This window comes from Molossus molossus, unplaced genomic scaffold, assembly GCF_014108415.1.
Source record: "Molossus molossus isolate mMolMol1 unplaced genomic scaffold, mMolMol1.p scaffold_m16_p_23, whole genome shotgun sequence".
Classification (NCBI taxonomy): domain Eukaryota; kingdom Metazoa; phylum Chordata; class Mammalia; order Chiroptera; family Molossidae; genus Molossus; species Molossus molossus.
The window spans coordinates 23,717,305-23,740,031 of NW_023425359.1; the positions used below are offsets into that span (position 1 = coordinate 23,717,305).

Here is a 22,727-nt window from a genome sequence, read left to right on the forward strand (position 1 = left end):
TGCGACCTCATTGACACTTTCAAGCCAACTTCTGAGGACGGTGAATGTAACTATGTTAGCGACAAGTATTTAAAATAAACCATTCCATTATCTTTTCTCTTGATACGTGGAAATGCAAATTTTGACAAAGCTCCGGCTAACGTTTCAGCATAAATACAAGAACTTAAGGCCATGAAAACAATCTCACGGCAAAATAAATCGATAAGTAGTCTTTTGATAAATGGCAAACTATTTGCAATTTCACTTTTCTGCTGACGGCGTTTCACTATTTCAACATCTAAGAAGATTTCTTAGTACACAGGAAGCCCACCATATTCTCAATAAAACAAAGAGGATTTGGTTTCTTTCTAAGATGAGGATGACTTTTCTAGCTGGGACAGACAGTAAGTCAGTATTGATGAACAGAATCAGATGGTTTCCAATCACCTTAATATACTATGTTACCAATGGTACATAACTCAGGATTAAAACAGCAACATTGGAAAACAATTACAGCTAAATTTTATTTTTTAGATTACTACATCAATATCTAATGAGCATAAATGTTTGTGTGTGGGGGAGGGTCTTCACTAGTTTCTTTATTGAATGTAGCAACCATCTTAACAGAAATTGCGATTGTAGTTTGGCTTCAAAAGTGTTGTCCTACAATGTGAAAGGCAGTCATACAAACACGAGGAAAAGGACTTCTGAGAAAAGACCAGCACTGTACTCAAATGATAAGAAGCCGTAAATGGGTGACTTAAACTCTTCACTTGTTACTCTGGTATCTTACGTTCTGTGCCAGGAAGCAGGGGTAGTGCGCAGGAGAGATCACTGCAGTTCAGTTAGAGAAAGCGTCTACCACACGCCTGGTGACTTTCCTCTGCTAAGGGACACAAGACCACAGCGGTGACCCTGCCGAGGAACACTGTCCTTCCCTCTCGTCAACACGAACACTGCTCTCTGGCCAACCTTAAAAGCAGTTCAAACACAAAACACACACACACACACACACACACACACACACACACACACACACCCTTTCTGTATTCCGGGATGCCTGGGAGAAAAATAAAAATGTGTCTATAAAAATTGGGTCCTTTTGAAGAGAGACCTGTTTTTAATTTCACCAAAAGCCCCTAAAATAATTAAAGAGGTAGCAGGGAAACCCTCACAAGGCTCAACGGGGCAGCAAACAGTGAGGAGGAACTGGGGTGACGCGGCCACTGATGTCAAGTCTAGAATGGCGACATCCACTCTGTTGACCGCATGCAGAAGGTCGGCACCTTTGTTTTCGTTTGAAGACCTGGTCGTATAAATGGCGTGGCCATTGGTGGCCATAAATGTGAAGAGTAAAACGATAACATTAAAAGGGCACATTTCAACCTAAAAATATCTCATAATATATACTGAACATGTTCATGTAAGTAAGACTGTCTTCCACTATGTCTTTTTAAGATGCTGGATGCTGGTCAGCTGAGCCAAACATTTTAAAATGGAAGTCCTGGCCAGTTGCTGAAAAGAGGGGTAGGTCTTGAATTATTTCTTTGAAACAATAATGTTCTTGGACACATTTGTGACAATATAAATGTCTCTATGCGTACTCTTTTGTGTTTCTAAAAAGAGCACTTTGAAAGGTAAATTTCACATAATGATGAATTTGTCTTGCGTACCGACCTTCTTTCCAGGAAAGAAAATGTCACATAATTAATGCCCAGTAGAGGGCAGCCTTGTAATCCATAACTGAATTTTGGGGCAGGGTGATTCGGGGCACAAATTGAACTATAATTGTATTTGACATGGTGGAAATTAATATTATTTCACACACATGAAAAAAAAAGACAGAAAAAAATAACCTCTTAAAATGGCCAATATGGTACCCATATTTTTCAAACTGGGCTTAAAAGACCAATTTTGAAAAACAGTGACATTAGTATAAATTGGACTAAATATATGCTTTGTGAAAGAGTGAATGGGACAGAGACTGCAAAAATGTGTTTTCATTTAGGCAGTACTTTTCGTGGGCATCTTTAAATGGAAACATATTCACTTAAAACATTTCAAAAGTTTTTTTATCATATGAAACTTTCTAATAAATTTCCTCATCACTTTGATTCAGCATGTTAGCTTGATCATAATAATAGTATTCTCAATACTGAGCCAAATTAAACAAAATGTAAAACAAATTTTTAAACAGGTTTTTTTTGCTTATCATGATTTGGTTAAACTTATTTTTATTATTTTGCAAAATGTATATTAAGTGTTCTTTCCAGTGATCTGGGCCTCCTCCTTCATACACACAACCCCTCCCTCCAGGTCAGGGTGATCATTCTCTTTTTCAGGGTGATTTACAGTCACTTTCTTTGGTTGCGAGAGGGCCTGGCTAGTTCCCTCTGCAGACCAGTGAATGTGCCATTTCTTTCTTGACCAACAAAGCCAAGCTATTCCATGGACCGTCTCTGCCATTTTCAGAAACCTATTATGTCACCTGAGCAAGAACCGCTATCTTTAATTACATTCACTTTATTCCCAGCATCCACTGAATCCCAGTGAAGACAAGTGTGTCCTGAATACTCTACTGTGATCCACACCCTCTGAGGTGTGACAGGTCACTGCTTGTCATGCTTGGGAGGCAAATCATTTCGAGAATGTGTTTGTCTTTCCTTATAAATTTCACAGAAAGTAAATTTCGTCTCTAGCATTGTAAAATATGAGATTCATTATGTGTAAAATATAAGCCACCTAATTGCTTACTTAAAAGAAAACACACACACACACACAAAAACAGGCTTACATCCTGGGATTTCTGGTGGGTCCTCACCGAACCAAAAGGTGGCTTTGAAATGCCTGACTTCCAAGTGTTTACATGCCGCAAAAGGCACGTCTGACTTCTAAGCACATTCCCGAAAGGTGAAATTCCAGTGCTCATCAATTACAGAATCAGCTTCTCGCCGCTCCCGTATCCCACCAATCCATTAGGATGATTTATAAACCAATAAATACGTAAAGACTCCGAAAGATAGCCAGGTTTCCTTTGAAGTGAGCCTAACACCTTGTATAATGGGTAAAAGGTGGGCAATCACCTAGACGATATTTTGTGCACCTCCCTCCTTCATACATTCAAGAGAGAACGCGCCCGAGCTCAGACCACGAGTCTCTGTGGGAATTCACTTAAAACCCGAATGAATGACCCTGAGTGTAAGAGTACTTGGTGTTATCAGTAGAAAAGATGACTATTAAACGCATTTCTACTTGTAAACGTGGTGTCTGGGTGAAAGTTTTGACTACATTCCGCGCGTGGGTTATTTACGAACAGGGACGCGGCTCTCCGTCGCATCACCGGTGGGGGGATCACCTTCGTCCACATGTTCTATGCAGCTCGGACGTGATTAATTGGAGAGGACGAAACCCGTCTGGGTGCTGGGCTATCTGGCCCGGACGTGAAGCAGTTAAGAGGGATGCGTGCCAGGGTTTTACTAGGGCTCAACAACAAAGAGCCGAGTCCTACACTTCCAGGAGGCTGGGGCGCGGTGCTTTGCTTGCTCAGGGCCATCCATCTGTTAATGTTGATGAGACCACAGCTCAGCTCCCGCCTCGGGTTGATGTCGGGTGTGTGTGTGTGTGTGTGTGTGTGTGTGTTGCAGCCCCACAGGCACTCACACATTATTACTAGACTAAGAATGGCCGATACAGTATCTTAGAGTCATACAAATGCAACATTGTTATTTAAGAGACTTCCTTATCCTTAGCAAACGCCACAACGCTTGTACAGGGAAATGTTACAAAGTATCGCTGTAGAACACTCTCAGCCTAAACACTGCTCACTCAGTCTATGTATTTCTCATCCTGAAATAAAACTGATGAGAGACGGCGGCTGCAGCCGAGATGGAGACGGCTCGGTATCCTCGCGGGGCCCCGGTGGCCGCGCTTCCAACGACACCCGAGGACCGGGTCCCTGGAGCCCTGTTAGGCCGGCGCTGTGGCTGCACCGTCCTGTCCGCGCCAGAGAGCAGGGCTGGGCTTTACCAACGGGGAGCCTAATTGGGAGCTCTTCCTGGCTGTACCCTTGACATTGATTTAAGCCTCATCAACAAAACGGGAAATAACCATACTAATTAGCAGACCCACACACGAGGTGCCGTTTGTTGGGGAGCAGAAGGCGTCACAGTCGATTCCGGAGATACATGAAGCCAGGGAACACGGCTCAGACCAACACGTCCCGCGGATGCCTGCTCCCGTCCACGGCCCTGAGCGTCCAAACTCGCGTTTCCCCTTCCCACGCGCTCTCGGAATGTAAATGACCGTGATCTCATTTACATCTTTTGAAAAACAGATGAAAAAAAAGTGTCTCATTGACTCCAGCGCAGCTGGAAACAGAATGGAAAGGTCTTGATGAAGCCGAGGTCCGGCTCTCCCGTGGACGGACCCGCGGGTGGGCAGTGGAGAGAGCCGCGTCCAAATCCTTTAATTCGGTAATTTCATCGACAATAAAATGACGTACTCGAGGTCTTACCAACCCAGATGTTTCTGAGTACAAGACCTATCTATTTCTTTTCAAATCATAAACTGGGATCTGAGAGTCATCCCTACTTAGCTGGAAACAGTTAATTTCGGGGTCCCCATGACTTCCGTGACTGGAGGGTCGCTGTGACCCTGGGCAGCCGCCGAGAGCGAGGACATCTGCCGGTCACAGCCTCTACCCTGTGGCCGGCGCCTCCCACACACTGCAATGCCCGGAGCACCCCCGAAACGACAGGCATCGCCACTTGCAGAAAGCGAGGCCCGGGATGCTGTGGTGAGCGCGATGCTAAATGTCTGGCCCCGGCTCCACACCCGTCTTTAACTGCCCGTCCTGACCCCTCGCAGTGCGAAGGCTGGACAGGGAGCGTCGGCACCTCAGTCCCCGGGTCAGTCTGTCCTCGGCTCCGTCGCGACTGCTCCACTTGTTACCTGCAGGAGCTCGGGCTCGGTTCCAAATCCCTCTGCTGCCCTGTTGCTAAACCTGAACAACGGGGATAGCAGTTCCCCCTCGGTGTGGATCGTGCGGGGCCCTTAACCCTGCAACGGACACAGACAGACAGACCGATAGCCTCGCGGTGCCCAAGGAACAGCCCCTCCGCCTGTTTTCCGAGGCTGCTCTAGTGAACCCCGGTACGATTTCCGTTCTATAAAAAATCCAGGTTTGGGGAATAGTTGTAAGAACGTCAGAAATTATCTGGATTACCAAATCCCACAGGTCCCTAGAGAGTCTTGCATTTAGGTGAGTGACTGCTACATGGCAGGTGTTCTACGGGAACCGGGTCACCGGAATGGGCCGGGAGCTGGGCCCGGCGGGTGGGGGGGACCCTACTGAGCGGCCAGCGGGAGGACGGGAGGCCGCTATTCTAACTCGAGAGCCGACCTGCGGGCACAGAGCAGTGGGTTCCCAGGGCATTTCCGCTGCTGGCCTTTCTGGTTTTGTCAAAGCAGCTCATCGGAAGGAGACCAGGCAGGCTTGGGGAGAAGTCTTGCGGAGCCTGGGCATTTCGAACAACAGAGAAGGGCCCGCGGAGAGAACACCGACGTCCTGTCTCCTGAAGCGAGCTTCGCCTCGGCCAGGCTCCTCCACCGGGTGTAAGCTCTTGGGACAGGGACCTTTCTGTGGACCCACAGTCTCCACCCCATTCCTGCCACCCCCTGAACCACCCTTTCTCAATCCCAGACATCGGGAATCACGGTGGTGAGCTTCCCTCTTCCTTGAGGCCGCGGATCGAAGGACTGGACCTCAGCTCGTCACCACATTGACCTTCCCTCTGCTGTCTGAGTGACACGGATCTGAACCTTCTATTCCCCGAGTCTTCAGACGTCTGTTTATTTTCGGAAAATGGTAGACTATGAATGAAGATGCATTAGAGCCTCGGGGGTGTCTGCTGATACCTACCTTCTGCCTCTACCCATGCCCAGAAATGCCCACGCAGCTCCTGACCGTCGAGTGCTCAGACCCGAGAATCATTCCCCCTGGAGAGACGGGTCAGAGAACACATTCCTTCACGTGGAAGCCTGGTGCCCACGGTCAGTGTAACTAAATGCTCTGATAATAAGGCCGTCAACCTTCTGCAAAAGCTTTTTAAGATGTTAAAGCTGGAGACGGACAGGAGCTGTACTGGCGACGGGAGAAATCGACTACAAATCCGTCCACAGTTTCCGAGGGAACAAGCACGTGCCGGCCTACCGCGGTGGCCGGTCACACCTGCGGGACGACTATTCTGCGGAAAGGCCTCCATGGGGTCAGACCGTCTGCACCCGCCACGGTGCTCAGACGCCGTGGGAAGCAGGGCCACGCAGCCATCGGGACGCACGCAGCCTGGCGTGACGACGGTCCCGTGGACGCACAGGTGTTTTGCTCTCCTGGCCCAGTACCTGGTGCAGAGCAGGTGGCAGACGGGTAACTGAGTGGGTTTCCTCACAAAGGCTGAGGATCCGCGCTGCCTCGCTGGCCCTCCCGTCCCCATAGACACAGGGCAGAGCGAGGGCCAGGCCTCCGCAGATCCTGCACGTGGGCTCGCCCAGGGTGCTAGCTGAGCACACACGTGGGCTCCTGGCCACTGAGGACACTCAGGGAAGCCATGTGACCGCTCTGTGTCACCCTGGGTGGCTGTGACCAAGCGTCTATCATCTGGGAACTAGGACCCAGGCAAGAATTTGTTGGAACAGCTAGTTTCCTTCGACCACTGATGACATGATTTGGTGTCCACAGATTTTGCTCCGTGGACAAACCTTCGGACATGTACTGTGGGTGCACAAGCTGATACATGTCTCCCTGAGTGTGCACACTGTCCACTTTTAGGACACTCTTTTTTTGTTTTTTTTATCCTCACCTGAGGACATTTTTCAATATTTTGTTCAGATAGAGTGGGAGGGAAGGAGGGAGGGAGGGAGGGGGGGAGAGAGAGGGAAACATCGACGTGAAAGGGACACATCGAGTGGCCGCCACCCACACGACCCAACCAGGGCTGGGGACAAACTGCAACTGAGGTACGTGCCCTTAGCGGGAACCGAACCCGGGTCTCCCGGGTCCCGCAGGCCGAAGCTCCAACCGCTGAGCCAAACCAGCCTGGGCGGACACTCTTTTTTTTTGGTAAGTGCCCCTAACGAAAACCGAACCCGGGACTCTCTGGTCCACAGGCCAACGTTCCAACTGCTGAGCCAAACCAGTCAGGGTACACACTCTTTTTTTTTTTAATCCTCACCCAAGGACATCTTTGCATTTTTATCTTCAGACAGAGCAGGAGAGAGAGAGGGGTGAAGAGAGAGAGAGAAACATCGATGTGAGAGAGACACATTGACTGGCTGCCACCCACACGACCCCAACCAGGGCCGGGGACAAACTGCAACCGAGGTACGTGCCCTTAGCGGGAACCGAACCCGGGACTCTCTGGTCTGCAGGCCGACACTCTAACCGCTGAGCCAAACCGGCCGGGGCAGCATGTAAGCAGAGGGTGTGCACAGTCCCAGCAAGTAAAATATCCAACTTGAGAAAAAGATCGATGTTGATCCCTACAGGTTCTGTGAATGGCCTAAGGCCCACATGCGCGTTTCGGTTTATCTTTGTCAACCTGACCTCTTCACACTCGGTGGCGACTGCCGGTTGAATGGTCCCCCTCACTGGGCTGGGCTCCATGAGGACATAACAAAGCCGGTGGAGCTGATATGGGGACCCCTTGCCCTCCGTGGCCTTGCAGGCTGCTCAGGGGTCCTCTGCTCCATCCTTGACCACTCTGCAGATTTTGTTATCATGTGACAAAACATCCACGGGGCAACAGTGTTCCTAGAGGTCGGGCGGGAGGAGAGGAGCCGAGCACGTGGAGACCCTGGGGGACGCGACCCACCTGGGTGAGCTTGCGTGTCTCCAGCCTTCCTCCCTTGCCATCCCGCAAGCTGTAGACCGGGGTGTACTGGACAAAACCAGGACAGGTCCCGCAATCATCCTCGTTTTCCTGCTTGGGAAGAGATATACAAGTAATTATTTTTAGATTCTCAGGGGTTAAAGCATCACCCGTGAACCAAAGGGTTTTGGGTTTGATTCCTGGGCAAAGGGCACACATGCCTGGGTTGCAGGTTCGATCCCTGGTCCCGGTCAGGGTTGTGCAGGAGGCAACCAATGTGTCTCGCACATCAATGTTTCTGTTTCTGTTTTTCTCTCTCTCTCTCCCTCCCTCCCTCCCTCCCTTTCTCCCACTCTATGTAAAAATCAATGAAAAAATATCCTCGGGTGAGGATTAAAAAATAATAAAATAAAATTCTCCTTTGATTACTGAAGTTCTTCGATTTATCGACCAAGTATCTGATACGGATGTAAATAAAATAACACTTCAGGCGCAAGCTTAAAGATCCTATTTAGAAAACAGGTCTCCCTGCAGTGAATCATTCCCAAAATGGTCTCTGTTTTGAACAATTTGAGTAAACTGTTTATGAGGATCATTCACTCTCCATCACCACAGTGATAGTTTTAAGTAGTTATTTTTTCCTCCAGAGGCAGAATTTCAAAACATAACTGGTCCAATCTGCCAAGATGTAATATGTAATCAAACCAAACACACATATTCACTCGCACCCATGTTCACACGCGTGCGATATTCACAGATCCAAATACACAAAAGTGCACACTTCTGTCCATTAAGAACCTGCTCCTGGAAAGAGCCTATAAAACCAAACGATGACAGTTTAAAAAACGATCAACTTGAAGCAAGACTCCCGATAGCGACATCAAGGCAGTGAACTCCATGGCAACAGGCATCCCGTGAAAGCATCTTTGCGGCTCTTGGTGGGTCTGTGAGAAGACATGCACACGGCGAGGGGACCGTTCTGTGGGTGCACACAGAATGGCAGGCGGCCACCGGAGGGCTGGCTCTGAGAACCCAGCCCTGAACTCGGGGCTACGCGCTCTTCCACAGCCGTTAAGCATGTGCCTTTGTGGGAGGGGGAGGGGAACGTGAGGGGGAGGGGGTGCACGTACCTTGTGTTTGAGCTTGTTCTTCACCTCCTTTATTCCCAGCTTCGCGTGGCTTTTCGCCTAGAAACAACAACACCACTGTCAGGCTCCGAGCGCTCTCACCACGCGGAGGGGGAGCTCGCTGGGTGAAAACTGCTAAATACTCACATTACTGAGAAAAAGAACAAATTATAAAAATCTATTTTCAGGGACCCTCCCCCCACTTACTATTATACTACCTACATTTGTTGGTGGAAACACAGTCTCGAGGGACATCACAGTATCACACAGAGGCTAACGTGTATCGCATGTTGCCTCCTACACGACAGAAAGAGACAGACGCCCAACGCCAACGCCCTCATTTGAAATTGCGACTCAGTGGGGAGAGGAAAAGGGGGCGTGTCGCAGCAGCCGGACGTCTGGGCACACGTCTGGACTTGAAGACACACAGCAACTTGACAAAGCTTCATCCAAGTCTTGGACAGGCAGACACCGTTTTTGTGAGTGTGACAGAACGTCACGGAGAGTTTTTCAGGGAAAAACTCAGTCACTTAATAAAACTTCAAAGTCACCCCGCACTGAAGAGTAGTTCCAGCCTCTCCTGGGAATGTCATCATGGGTCGGCCAACCTGAAACTGGTCAGTGGCCATGAGGGGATCACCTGATGGGCCCCTTCGCCCCCCAAGAAAGATGAGGTCATCTGCTATTTGCTTCCCCTGTCCCCTTCCGTCTACAAATCCCTTCCATTCCCCACGTCTCCCAAATATCCTTTTTATCTGCTTAGATGGGATGCCGCCTGATACAGGAATCGTTTTGAAACAGCCAATTGGGTCTCTAACTGGACTCGGTTGAATTTCGTTCAACATTGTCAATAGCCATCATACCCAGTAGAGTACTTAGTGTGTAGCAACTGCTCAAGAAATGTCAACAATTACTTCTTTGTCATAAATAAGGCAAAATCCAACATAGTACACAAAGCAGAAGACAATCTAAAAAGCCAGATAACACGAAATGATATTTCTGTGGTTCTTTAGACTATAGGATTTTCACATTCATTATGTTAATGGCAAAGCCACTGAATCTATTAAAAAGGTCCTATATGAATTCCTACACACCTATTAGGTAAAGATGAATAATTGCACACAAAAAAATGTTCACAATTATTTTACTTGTTCCTGTTTTCAAATTTATTTTCCGATTACAGTTGATGTACAAAATCACATTAGTTTCAAGTGTACAACTCAGTGTTTAGACATTTATATACCTTGCAAAGTGACCCCCCTAGTAAGTCCAGTACCCACCTGGCACCATGCAGTTATTACACTATTGATTATATTCCCTATGCTGTACTCGATAGCTCTGTGACCATTTTTATAAGTGGCGATTTGTACTTAATCCCTTCTCCTTTCTCACCCACTCCCCCAGGCCCCTCCCATCTGGCGGTCATCAGTTTGTTCTCTGTGTCTGAGTGTTTCTGCGTATTTTTGGACCCACTCTGTTGATTCGCTTCCTTACTCTAAAATATACTCTTTAGAACAGATTTTGTAAAACAGAAATGGTGGCCATATATACACACAGGACGTTGTAAGTCAAATAAAAAGTATATGTTCTAAACTTATTAAAATTAAGTTTTGCCCTGGCCAGTTTGGCTCAGTGGTTAGAGCGTCAGCCTGCGGTCCGGAGAGACCCGGGTTCGGTTCCCGCTAAGGGCACGTACTTCGGTTGCAGTTTGTCCCCGGCCCTGGTTGGTCGTGCGGGTGGCAGCCACTCGATGTGTCCCTTCACGTCGATGTTTCTCTCTCTCTCTCCCTTCCTCTCTCTCTCTCCCACTCTATCTGTACAAAAAATGGAAAAATATCCTCGGGTGAGGATTAAAAAAAAAAAAAAAAAATTTAAGTTTTAATTAAGTCAAGCCCATCAATTCATTAACTGAGAAAACACTTGAAGATAAATTCTCATTAGATCAAAACTACTGCTCTGGATGTTTTCAGAAATACAGACTCTCTGCCCATGGAATTTAAAAGCACTTCGATACCAAGCCAGTAGCTCCTCCCTCAAGAAGCCCAAGTCTAACGGCACAGGCTCGTCCGCAGGCGCAGGGACACAGAAGGTCTATAAACCCTCTCTGTGTGGGCTTGGGACCATTTTGTTCCAGGAGAACAAATGCTCAACTAAGTTTTAGAAGATGAATTGGGGGAAATGAACAGGAATAGGAAGGGCTGTGTCTGGAAGGGTCTTAGTTATCGTAGTAAAGAGATTTTATTTTGTTAGCTACTTATTTATGCTGTTGCTAGGGGTTTGTTTTGGGGGTGCTACTAGAACCCAGGGAGAATCAGTGAAGAATTGTCATTGTGGAGTTAAAGCATCTTTGAGGGGAGGGATCTTGCCATAGTTGTCTATTGTTTTCTATCTGAACCCCAAGTATGCAATGAGAACTTAAGATATGTTGTTAAATGAGAGAATCAAATCTTAAAGAAAGGGCACTTCATCGAAGACTGTTTCAATCTGAGCGCACAATTTTGCTGATAGTGTTGAAATAAAATGAGGAGCCATTTTTAGATGACATAAATAAAATACCTCTTTATACGATGACATAATTATAGGTACTTGAATTTGTTTTGGTCAATATTAACTCGAATATTTAAAAATTTTATTTAAAGAAAAAGAGAAAATATTCTAGACTTCCATGGCTATGAGCTAGGAAAATGCTGTAAAATTTTTAAATATCAAAAGAAAACTTACAAATTTATATGCTGTCCGCATGGCGGGAGTTGCTTTGGTCATTGCTGAGTTGAACAGGGCACCGCCTTTCTGCAAAGGAAAAACAGACACCGATTTGCAAAGGTTTTTGGCCACACTGCCCAGAAAGCAAAGCATTATTGATAGCAGAGAAAAAGAGCTTTAGGCACAGTTCAACCAAGATCTGCAAAAATTATTTCATGTTCAGTATTTTCATATACTATGGTGAGGTCACACAAAATGGAAACATTCGACTCTATTTTTTTGTTGGTGTAATATATCATCTACAAATCATTTCATCTTTGCAGTTTAGGCAGATCTTGGCAATACGACCAGTAAGAGGTATATATTTAATGCTTCATAAAAAAGAAATACCACTGTTGATCAACTGTGGTTTTTTGTTTGTTTCTTTGTTTTTTTGGTACATGCCCCTAGCAGGAACCGAACCCAGGACTCTCTGGTTGTCAGGATGACGCTCCAACTGCTGAGCCAAACTGGCCAGAGCTATTAACTGTTTTATTGTTGGGTGATAACGTCTCAGTTTGTGGTAGAGAGTTTTATATTTAAACAATCATATTAACAAAAACAGAACCAGAAATTATAAGACTCCCATCCAATCCCACTACTGCACCTAGTTCCTCGTTCAGGACTAATGACGCAAGGCGGCAGTGAGGTCCTGCTTTTCAGAACAAGCCATTTATCTCGGGACAAGCCTTGCACTTAAAATCACATTTATAAACACCAGCCAACTATAAGCATAAAACAAAAACTTTTTAATGTCAGAAAATATACACTTAAAATATGACCAATAAACAACATATGTTCCGTGCACATAAGCCACAGAAGAGTGAAAAGAAGAAACTTCTAAAGGTTATTATTACCTTGACGGTGTGTACCCATTGCTGGTACGATCTCGGGCTCCCTGCAATGTGTAAAAATAAGATGTCAGGAATATTTGATCCAAAAATAAACCCGTAAACCAAAATGTATCAAGGACTAGTGTTTCCAGGAATTTAGTGAGTAAATTTCATTTTCCTGCAATGTTGTGAAAGAGGCAATGTAACATTGTAAGAACTAATACATTGCTCTAATTCTTAGGAACACAGTAATTACCATTTTTAAGCACAGACACGTTTTCTTTACGCACATAGAAGCTAATACGTTAGAGTATTCTATTATCTTTCATTTTAGATATTATCTTCAGAAGGAAAAATACCACCTCTTTTGAAAGACAACATTCCCATGTCGTTTAAACTGATTTTTTCAGTGTTTTATGTCTCTTTTTCCTCTTTTACGCAATTAGATTCATTTTAAGACCATATTCCAAGTGAAGGCGGTGGGGTAGAAAACTAGAAGGAAATTTGGAAACACAAAGAACTTTCAGGACGAAACGAACTTTCTGTGGGTGTTCGATATTAACATTAACTGCTAGCAAATTCGATTGCAATGCGACTCAGCTGCGTTTGAAATAGTCTCTAGTTGGAATCAAAGAGAAAGGTGTCACCCAAGGACCAGGGGAGTGGGCGTGGCTTCCGGGCTTCGGGGCGTCCGGCGGCTGGAAATCTCAGGTGCTGATGGACCCGGTTCCGATAAACCGGGGGTCACGCATCCAGCTGCACGGACAAGCCCTTCGTCAACAGGCTGATAGCAGCACCCACACACCTCATCCAAAGTGATGCTCTAGCTCAACTGACTCAGTTCTCAAAATTGTTTTTTTTTTACCTACACTCCAGTATTTGAGTTGTACTTTTCGACTAACATCGGTCAAGGTCGGCGTTGTCCGGGGAGCCGGACGTGAGGTCAGCAGATGGGAGGGGTCAGGTTCACTCTGTCCTTGAGAACTGCGTGACTTGGGACAGGCCCTCAACCTGGTGGCTACCCAGCCTAAACGTTAGTTATTAATAACAACACCTTGCCAGTTGAGGAAACTGAGGTTCTGAAGTGACCCCTTATTCGCCCAAGTTCACAAAGATAAGAACCCTCGGTATTTCCATTTGGGGCTTGTTAGTCCTTCATTCGGAAATACTCCCTCCGAAGACTGCTAAATAAAGGCAGGTAAAATTTAAGGTAATGAGAGAGCGTTCCTCCGTACCCCTTGAAAGCAATTTACCGAAGAAAAGGGGGCTCAGTGGGGGTGACAATCACCAATAAGAACCTGGGGTTCATCGGTCCAGGGTGAACAGGAAGTCCCTAAGTGAACTGCGCAGGTGACAGGAAGGCATGTGGTGTAATTTCGGTAGATCCCTATTAAAAAATGTTTAAAGGATCCTCGTCTGTTTAAATTTAGTGCTTTTCAGATTGAAGTCTCCTATTTGCACAAAATTTATGAGACAAGCACATTATTCCTTAAAAATGTGATTTTTTTTAAAGGCTGTTTTTCTTCTTCAAAATGAATCTGAATGCCAAAAAAAAAAAAAAAATGAAAAGAAAAAATTGCTGAGACATTCATTTAAAGTAACAGGATCATAGGAATAAAAAGCATTATTGAGAAAATTCTTAACATTGTTCTTGTTAAACAAACCAGCGATTTTCTCACACTCGGGAACAAACTCTCTCTCTCATTTGCGCCAAGACTTTCTTTTCAAATGTGTTTGTTTAAATTCCAGTATTTTGTAGTTACTTATCCCCCCAAATGTAAATTGGTCTAAATTGCTCAGCGAGGCCAAAAAAATGACACTAACACTGACATCTACCTACCACCCCTTCAAATTCCTGTGCTACCTTAGTCGGTAAAAAAAAAAAAGAAACAGAATTAAATAAATACAAGACGGGATCAGACGGGATGAGGAAACTCAGGAAGGAGCAGACGGCTCCCGAGGGGAGTCCACAGGCTGTCTGTTGGAGGACGGCAGTCTGAAAGTACTCCTCCTCTCTGAACTTGGGGTCTCCGGAAGTGGGTTTAAGACCCAGTTTTATTTTAAATTAACAAAAATTTATAGAAAAAAAGTTCTTCATGACTCAATATTCCCTCACTGCTTTTAAAAAAATATGTTGTTACTGATCTTTTAGAGAGAGATAGAAACATTGATGAGAGAGAAACATCGATCGGCTGCCTCCTGCACGCCCCCTGCTGGGGATCGAGCTCGAGACCCGGGCACGTGCCCTGACCGGTACTCGAACCAGGTCCCCCTCAGTCCACGGGACGATGCTCCATCCGCTGAGCCGCACGGCCGGGCTCTCGGTGTTTCCCGTAGCCCGGTACCTGTACCGCATCCCCCCGCCTGGTCCTTGGACAGCCTCTGTGGCTCTCCTTCCGTCTGCACACCTCCTGATGCGGCGCATGCTCGGGGGGAATCAGGAGCGACACGGATTCCTGGTCAGTCCTAACCGCGGGACCCACAGGGCAGAAGAGTCCGGGCACATCTGTGCACCTCCGTGGCGTTGCTAACCCGAGTTCTGGATTCAGTGTGACTCTAGATGTTCCAGCTGTGGCCCCCTGCGCGGGACATCTGTCCGCAGAGCCAGACCAATGACCCAGCGCGGTCAAGTTCATCCCGTCATCGCCATGCGTATTTGCACCCGACACAGCCGCGTGCACACTCCGGGACACAGGACATGGGTACACGAGCTGCTTTTCTGAAATGCCTGTTTTTGCTGAGACTCAGGCAGTACCAGCGATCAGGACCAGCCACATCACAGCCTCGCCGAGTCGGCCTGACCCAGCAGAGCAGGCTAGTTTCTCGGCTGAGCCTCTTGTATGGCCTGGGAATGATGCTATAGACACCCCAGTGGCCCTGGGCAGAAGGAAGGTTCCCCACTCCTGGAAGGGACCTCATTTTTTTTTCTTTCTTCCACACTAGTGAATGGTGATTTCTCCCAGAGTGAACTTTCTGAGGGTTTTCTGTGATTTTTTTTTTCCAGCTTTCAACAGCTATTCGAGAGAGACAGGAATTCGACTTTCATCCGGTCTGAGCAGAGAAGGCTTGGCCACCGCTCTCGTCTACTGAACGTCTTCTGATTAAGACGCTCTCTCATCCAGGAAAGCACAGTTATTACCACTTGAAGCGAAGCAGACACGCGGGCTCAGATGCTGCCACTACCAGCCGGGTGACCTTGAGCGGAGGATCGGCGTGAGCGCCCCGGAAGGAGGACGATCCTCCAAGTCCCTCCCAGGCGCCGCGAGGACTAAATGAGATAATATCTGCAGCGCTCTTGTAAGAGCTTCCGCCCCGTATGAATATTCCAGAAGCGCGCACAGTTATCACAACCACCCCTGTGACTCCAAGGAACGGCGTTGTCACAGCCGACGTCCACGAAGAACCGTCTGGCAGGATGACACGGACGTCACCTTTCTCACCCACGACATCCAGCTGACAAACGTCAGGCGCTGACCTCGGAAACGACTTTTGGAACTATATATCTCTCTCTCTCTCCTCGTGTATAAGCCCATCACCAATTTTTATTCCATTATTCATCTTTTTGTTTCAAGCCCTAGTACATTCCGCTTCATTTCCTTCTAAGAATAATCCATGCCTCTCTAAGAAAATCACCTGGAATATAATAACGTTAAAAATAACCCCTGACGGCCAGGCATGGTTTTTTAACGTCTTTCTGGCTGCATTTTCTGAAATGAACTCTGGTCGAATGCTGCTTTTCGAGAGACTCCCTTGCCCAAAAGCAGGATACGAATTCAGAACCTTGGTCACTCTGAGAGCGAGCAGCAGTGTGGTCGGCATTCTGCTGGACGGAAAATGTCTCGACGTCGCCGGCCGGGAGACCAGCCTTCTCCCCTCCTTCCTGAAACAGGGAGACCTACGGGAAAACCATTGTGGCCGCCCCTCCCTCTGGATAGCCACCTCCCTCCCTCCGTCACCGAGGAACTTGGACCAATGGTTAGGACAGAAGTTACCCACATAAAAGGGTCATAGTTCCAGCCTATTACTGTCAGAAATGTCATCTTCAATTCCACAGAAGGTCCCAGCCCCACGGGTCATAAAGATAATGAGACAGCAGTTATGTAAATACCCAATCGCTGCCTCGAGCAATTTGTCCAAGAGCTGACAACATTTTGCTTGTCTGGGGTGAAAAGTGAAGAAAGTCTTATTTTAACACAAAAGTTCCATTGAAGCTCAATTTCTCCCGTGAGCTGAGGGGAGCAGGCTGACTCCACGCACCTGCTGAGTCAAGTCAAGCGAGTTTCTGCCCCAAACCCAGATCCTTCGGTGCAACACGGCGCCGGGACCAGGTCCAGGTCCGTTCTTGCCTCGGCTTCTCATGGTCGAATTACCTCCGTGGCTTTCTGTGGCCTCGGTGCGAAAGTAAATCTCACTTAAGAATAAAACTACATTTGGGGACATCTGCAGATGAATCCTCTTTGTCTTTTCCTCTTTTATTTCTCAGTTCTAGCAACTATTTTTCATGCACAGACTCAAGCATTGTTCCCCCAAATTAAACCCACAGATGGTGGGAGATGACTATTACCCTGGGGGAAATGAACACCCGAGGGAGGAAGAAATTTGGGGGTCTGGTTCCCCTTCTCTGGGACAGTGCCTTGTGCGTAATCCACACTCAGCAAACGCCAGCCGCACGAACAGGACAATTCGAGGACTCGAGCGACCTCTTCCTCCAGCCTCAGGGCTGTGGACGGGGCGACCACATCGCGGTGTCAGGTGGCTCAGGGGTCGCTGGCTGTCTGCACAGTTGTGACACGGTCTGAATATTTACATTTCCGCTAGTTCCAGTAAGCACAGTGAGATGGCACGTGACTGAGGCTGCGCACACAAACTCACACGACTCCTGGGGTTGCTTCGAGGAGAGCTTTGCGCAGTGTGAGCACTGGCCCGAGGGGCGGAAGCCGACAAGCCTCCCAAAGCAGCAGCGCCCTGCCTGGCACGAAGGCGAGGCCTCCAGAAAACACACGTAACCACCTAGAAGCCGCGTGGCGCTCAGCCCTTCCTCTCTGGATAACAGTGCATCTCCCACTTCTGTCTCCGTCCCCCTTGGTCATAGACGTCACCGGGGGTTTCTAGCCCAGAGGACTGTCCAGGAGGAAAGGCAGGAAGATACAATCGACCCCAATTCTGTGGTCTCTACGTACGAGATTATCCAGAGGGTCCCCAAGCCACGAGACCCCCGGAACGCCGCGAGAAACAGGCCGGGTGAGGGCCACGCCCGGCTCTCCCGGGACGAAGAGGGTAACACCTCACGAGTTTGGGCGAACACCGCGGTTCGTGGAGCAGCCGCTCAGAAACACAAGTGCACGCATCGAGATGACCGCTACTGGGAAACGGACAGTCGCCCGGGAAGTCGTGTTTACCTCCGCAAAAGCCACCGGCAGTGACCTCCTCTTCAAAGACGTCACAGAAACCCTTTCCCGCGTTGAGTTTCGCCAGACGGCCGTCGATGAACTGAAATGGAAAAGAGTCAAATATGTTCATCTTCACTTCGTAAGATTCGATTTTTACTTAATTCAAAGACATGAATAGCAGACGCTCATATAAATAGAATTACACACACACACAGAAAATTCCCAGGTAAGGGGAATAGCAGGTGCTCAGTGCGCAGCAGCTAATATCCACAGAATGATGAACACAGCACAGAGTTCATGAGCGAGAATCGCAAGGTGCAGGGGGCAGATCACGGGCTCTGGACAGCTGGCTGGGCAGGGCTGGGCACAGGTCAGCACCAAGGCCCTGCTGCCCCTCTCGGGCTCAGTCTCCAGCTCAGGGCACTGCCGCAAACTCCCCGAGAGCCTGCGAGGAGCTCGGCACGGCCGCCGACAGGAGCGTCCGGGACGGCCGCCGACGGGAACGTCCGGGACGGCCGCCGACGGGGGCGGGGGAGGCATCCCTGCTCCCGAGACGGGCCGCGTGCTGTGGAAGAACCTCACCGAAACCCTCGTGTCCTAAAGTGCAGCACAGTCGGCCACGCGAACCACGTAGCAGCAAGTCAGACGAGTGACACGTTCCCGGCTCGGACTGTGACCGGGGCTACGGTTACGAACGCGAGTGCAGTTCAGGCGGGCACGTGCTGCCTGGGCTTGCGGGAGGTTATTTTACACGGTGTTTTTCAGAAAGAAAAGACTGGATTGGAAACAGTATCAAAGCACCTGGAGATTTCTTTCAAAATGAGGTCCCCTGGAGAGTCGCTTCCATGGTCTGTTCTGCCCCAAACTGCCCTGTGCCGACACACACAAGAGAGCAGAATGTTGGGGGGCAGGGGGGTAACACTAAACTTTGAAAATCATCGCTAGGTGATTATTTTGCGGACCAACCTGGGTGGACACCCGTGACATAGTTCATATTTAAACGCCCTGCTGGGACTTGGTACTTTTCACTTTGTTGGTCCCTGGCGGCCTATACTAGTATCGCCTGGATTGAGGAAGACCTTGTGTCTCGAGGTTCCCCACTCCGCGAGGGTGAAGCATCTTGAGCCCCCTCCCCCCTTGCATAAAAGGCAGAGAACAACACAGGAAATACGTAAATGACATCTGAATGGTGGACTTGAAGATTTGGGGACAAATGTGCATTTTCATCCTGGAATGAATAAATCCACCGCTTTTTCACTCCGGAAATTTAAATTTCAGCCGAATTAAAATAAAGTGGCTTGACTTTTACAAAAGTCTCGCTCTGCCTGGCTCTGATTTCCGTGGTTCACGGACAAAGGAGCGGAGAGCAGCTGGGGAGACAGCCCAGTCCTCCTCCGCAGCAGCAGCTTCGGATCGTGGGCGGGAGGGGCGCCGCAGAGCCGCCCAGGCTCAGAGCAGCGATCTCTGCCGGACCAAGAACGAGGGAAAACGGCAGATGGACCGGCACATCGCTGCTCCGACATGGTTCCGCGACCTTTTTACACCATGGGGTGGTTTTGACCCAAAATGTGGTCATTCGAGTTTAAATCGACATGGCCTGAAAGGGTATAGTTGTGGTTTTTTTTGTTTTGGTTTTTTTTGAGTATGAGTTACTGTCAGGAAAATCAGAACTCGTGGAGGGCAGGACGTGAGGTGGCCTGTTTCTATCCTCACTGTGCCTGGCCCACAGGGGCTCCTGCTGGGACAGATGAGCGTCACATCGCAGCTCATGGGCTCTATGACGGTGGACGACCCGCCATCTGGGGGTCTGTTTCCCGTCGGAGAAGTAGGAAGGAGAATACACACCTTACGGGGCGTGGCGAGAGTCAATGAAAATAAAATGAGGCACCATGACTGTGGGCACAGAAGGAGTGTTCAGTGACACCGTCCACGTCCCCACCAGCGCCGTGTCCTCTCCTCCGCGGCTGAGCCTCCTGAACGCAGGCCCGGCACCCTCCGTACCTGGGAAACACCTGCGTGGACACACGGCTGCCGACACAGACGCACGCTGAGATGGGCTAAGGTTTTACCGTTAAATAATTCCTGCGTATAGAATGATTCATCTCCTTCCGCCTTGGATCAAAGGTAGTGACTTCTAACGTCGGCGTCCCTGCGACCTACACTCAATGGTTAAGTTGTGAGTAAAGTGGTTTAAAATGCCTGCGAAGTCGGGCTCGCACACACCTTCAGCACAGCATCATAAATCAAGCCAAAGTGATCTCGTCTGATGGACGAAGTATCACTTTGCAAAAAGCAAGGTGGGGCAGGATGATAAATTTAAAGTCATACATTCCTGACAATGGGAACAAACGAAGACATCCTTTTAAAGGACTTAATCCGCTTTAAAGGATTAAGACTCTGGGACTCTTTAAAAGGTTTTCATTTCTGTGTTTACTGGAAATCATCCATCCGTTTTACTTTGAGTGGAATGGGTCAAGTCTAAAAAGAGATAAATCCCCAACTATTTACTGATGGTGCGTTTTCGAGGATGAGTCACTACCCTGGGTTACTGCCTGGGGATGTGAGCCGGTAGGAATCAATCACCTGGCTAGATGCCACGTGTTATCACGACCTTGCAAAACACCCTGTCGGTGACAACCGGACACTTATCAGCACACACGCTTAAAGAAAACGCTTGCTCTTAAAACCCAAGGTGGATTTGTGTGCACAGACGTCATCCTATATACACACACACAAACACAGACACCCAGGGAGAAGCTCAGAAGGGGTGTTCACGGACAGAAGGCGCAAGGTAACAGGACTCTCAGCTCAATGGGAAAACATCCCCAGGCGAGGATTAACAAAACAAAATATTTTTGACTCAATAATGCCCCCCCCACACACACACAGGAGTTGGTTCACGGTCACACACTATTCTGATAACTCTAGAGCAGCGGTTCTCAACCTGTGGGTTGCGACCCCTTTGGGGGTCAAACGACCCTTTCACAGGGGTCGCCTAAGACATCACAGTAGCAAAATTACAGTTCTGAAGTAGCAACAAAAATAATTTTATGGTTGGGGTCACCACAACATGAAGAACTGTATCAAAGGGTCGTGGCATCAGGAAGGTTGAGAACCTCTGCTCTAGAGCATTTCATAGTAAGAGAAAAAGGTAACATATTTAGCTACTGTTGCACAGAAATAACTTTGAATCAAAAAACAGTATCTGCTGGGAAAAGCATGACTTTATAACGGGCCTTAGCCTTGATTAATCGTCACCCACGTCATGTAGCAAGCATGTATCTTCGGGTAACTGGAAGACATGGGTTTTGTATTGTGAGCCATGTCAGGGAACACTGCTACCAACAACGCAAGTGCCACAGGTCAACAGACAATTAGACTGCGGATTTTTATAGGACTTTAAGATGATGGTTTTCCCTTCAATCTTCAAATTTTGCTTTTTATTCCAAAAGCAAAAATTAAAACCTGAACTAATCACACCAAAAACGATCAGACCAGAACATAAATAATTAGCAATCTCGCCCTGGACGGTTTGGCTCAGCGGTTAGAGCGTTGGCCTGTGGTCCAGAGAGACCCGGGTTCGGTTCCCGCTAAGGGCATGTATCTCGGTTGCAGTTTGTCCCCGGCCCTGGTTGTGTCGTGCGGGTGGCAGCCACTTGATGTGTCCCTTTCATGTTGATGTTTCTCTCTCTCTTCCCCTCTCTCCCTCCCACTCTATCTGAATAAAAAATGAAAAACTGCCCTCAGGTGAGGATAAAAAAAAAATTGGCAATATCCAAAAAATAAAAATAAAAAATTCATGGCCATAATTTCACAGCACGGATTCCATGTTTTACTTTAAATTATAAATAGATAAAATTGATTTAAATAAGAAGAGACATCATTCTCAAGATTAATCATATTACCCCCCTCCATCATCGACACTTGAAGGGCTGGATTTTGTTAGTCTGATGACGCGATCTTAGAGAGGCGTGACAGGTGACAAGAGAACTACTTTTCAGCAGCGAAACTGCCTTCTGTTCACCCTTTCATGTGGATGTCACCAAGGTTTGTCCAAGCACTTTAATCTGCACAGAACTCCTTGGGGGGGAAACTGAGTCAGCTCCAAGACCTTCCCTATTGTTTCCCAGGCGCTTGGCTCGGCCGAGCCGTTAAATAAAAACGAAGGCTCACGTCGGTGTTTAAAATCAGTGACCGTGACGCGAACACTCGGACCGCGCCCGAACCTCCAGAACAGACTCGACGGCGAGCCTCTCTAAGACAGACGAGGACCGGTTCCGCCCAGATGCGTGGATTAACTTGCGCCCCGGCCAGGGTCCCCTAAGCAGGACCCCTATGCTCGCACAGGCCTTCGTTCCCCAGCAGTCCGCGCTTTCCTGGCCCCCAGCCAACCCCAGCCTGCTGTGCCCGGGATGCCCCTCCCCCCGCCCCAGGGGCCTGGACGCACGTGTACCTAGTCCATCGCAGCCAACCGGCCAACCTCGGAGCACGACAGACATACAGACGTGATTCTTTAACAAGCGCAAGAGACACGCCCTGGCCAGTTTGGCTCAGAGGTGAGATCATTGGCCCACGGACTGGAGGGCTGTGGGTTTGAGTCCCAATCAAGGGCACGTATCTGGGTTGTGGGTTCGATCCCCAGCCTTGGTGGGGGTTGTGCAGGAGGCAACCAATCGATGTGTGTCTCTCACATCCTCACATCGATGTTACTCTCTCTCTTTCTCCCTTCCTCCCTTCCACTCTATCTAAAAATCAATGGGAAAATATCCTCGGGTGAAGATTAACAATAAA

General features: G+C 48.1%; 1 protein-coding gene across 7 annotated transcripts in view; it reads right to left on the reverse strand.

Annotated features, from left to right (window-relative positions):
- Positions 1 to 22,727, reverse strand: part of DENND1B (DENN domain containing 1B) — a 135,098-nt gene that overhangs the window by 9,470 nt on the left and 102,901 nt on the right. For 4 of the 7 annotated variants that reach the window (XM_036277337.1, XM_036277339.1, XM_036277333.1 and 1 more), the window contains 5 exons: positions 17,946 to 18,036; positions 12,571 to 12,611; positions 11,693 to 11,761; positions 8,975 to 9,031; positions 7,848 to 7,958 (listed from right to left, as the gene is read on the reverse strand). In XM_036277337.1, the coding sequence (XP_036133230.1) occupies positions 7,848 to 7,958; positions 8,975 to 9,031; positions 11,693 to 11,761; positions 12,571 to 12,611; positions 17,946 to 18,036 (369 nt within the window). The remainder of the gene's footprint in view (positions 1 to 7,847; positions 7,959 to 8,974; positions 9,032 to 11,692; positions 11,762 to 12,570; positions 12,612 to 17,945; positions 18,037 to 22,727) is intronic. The other 3 variants (XM_036277334.1, XM_036277338.1, XM_036277336.1) reach the window with 1 other exon arrangement.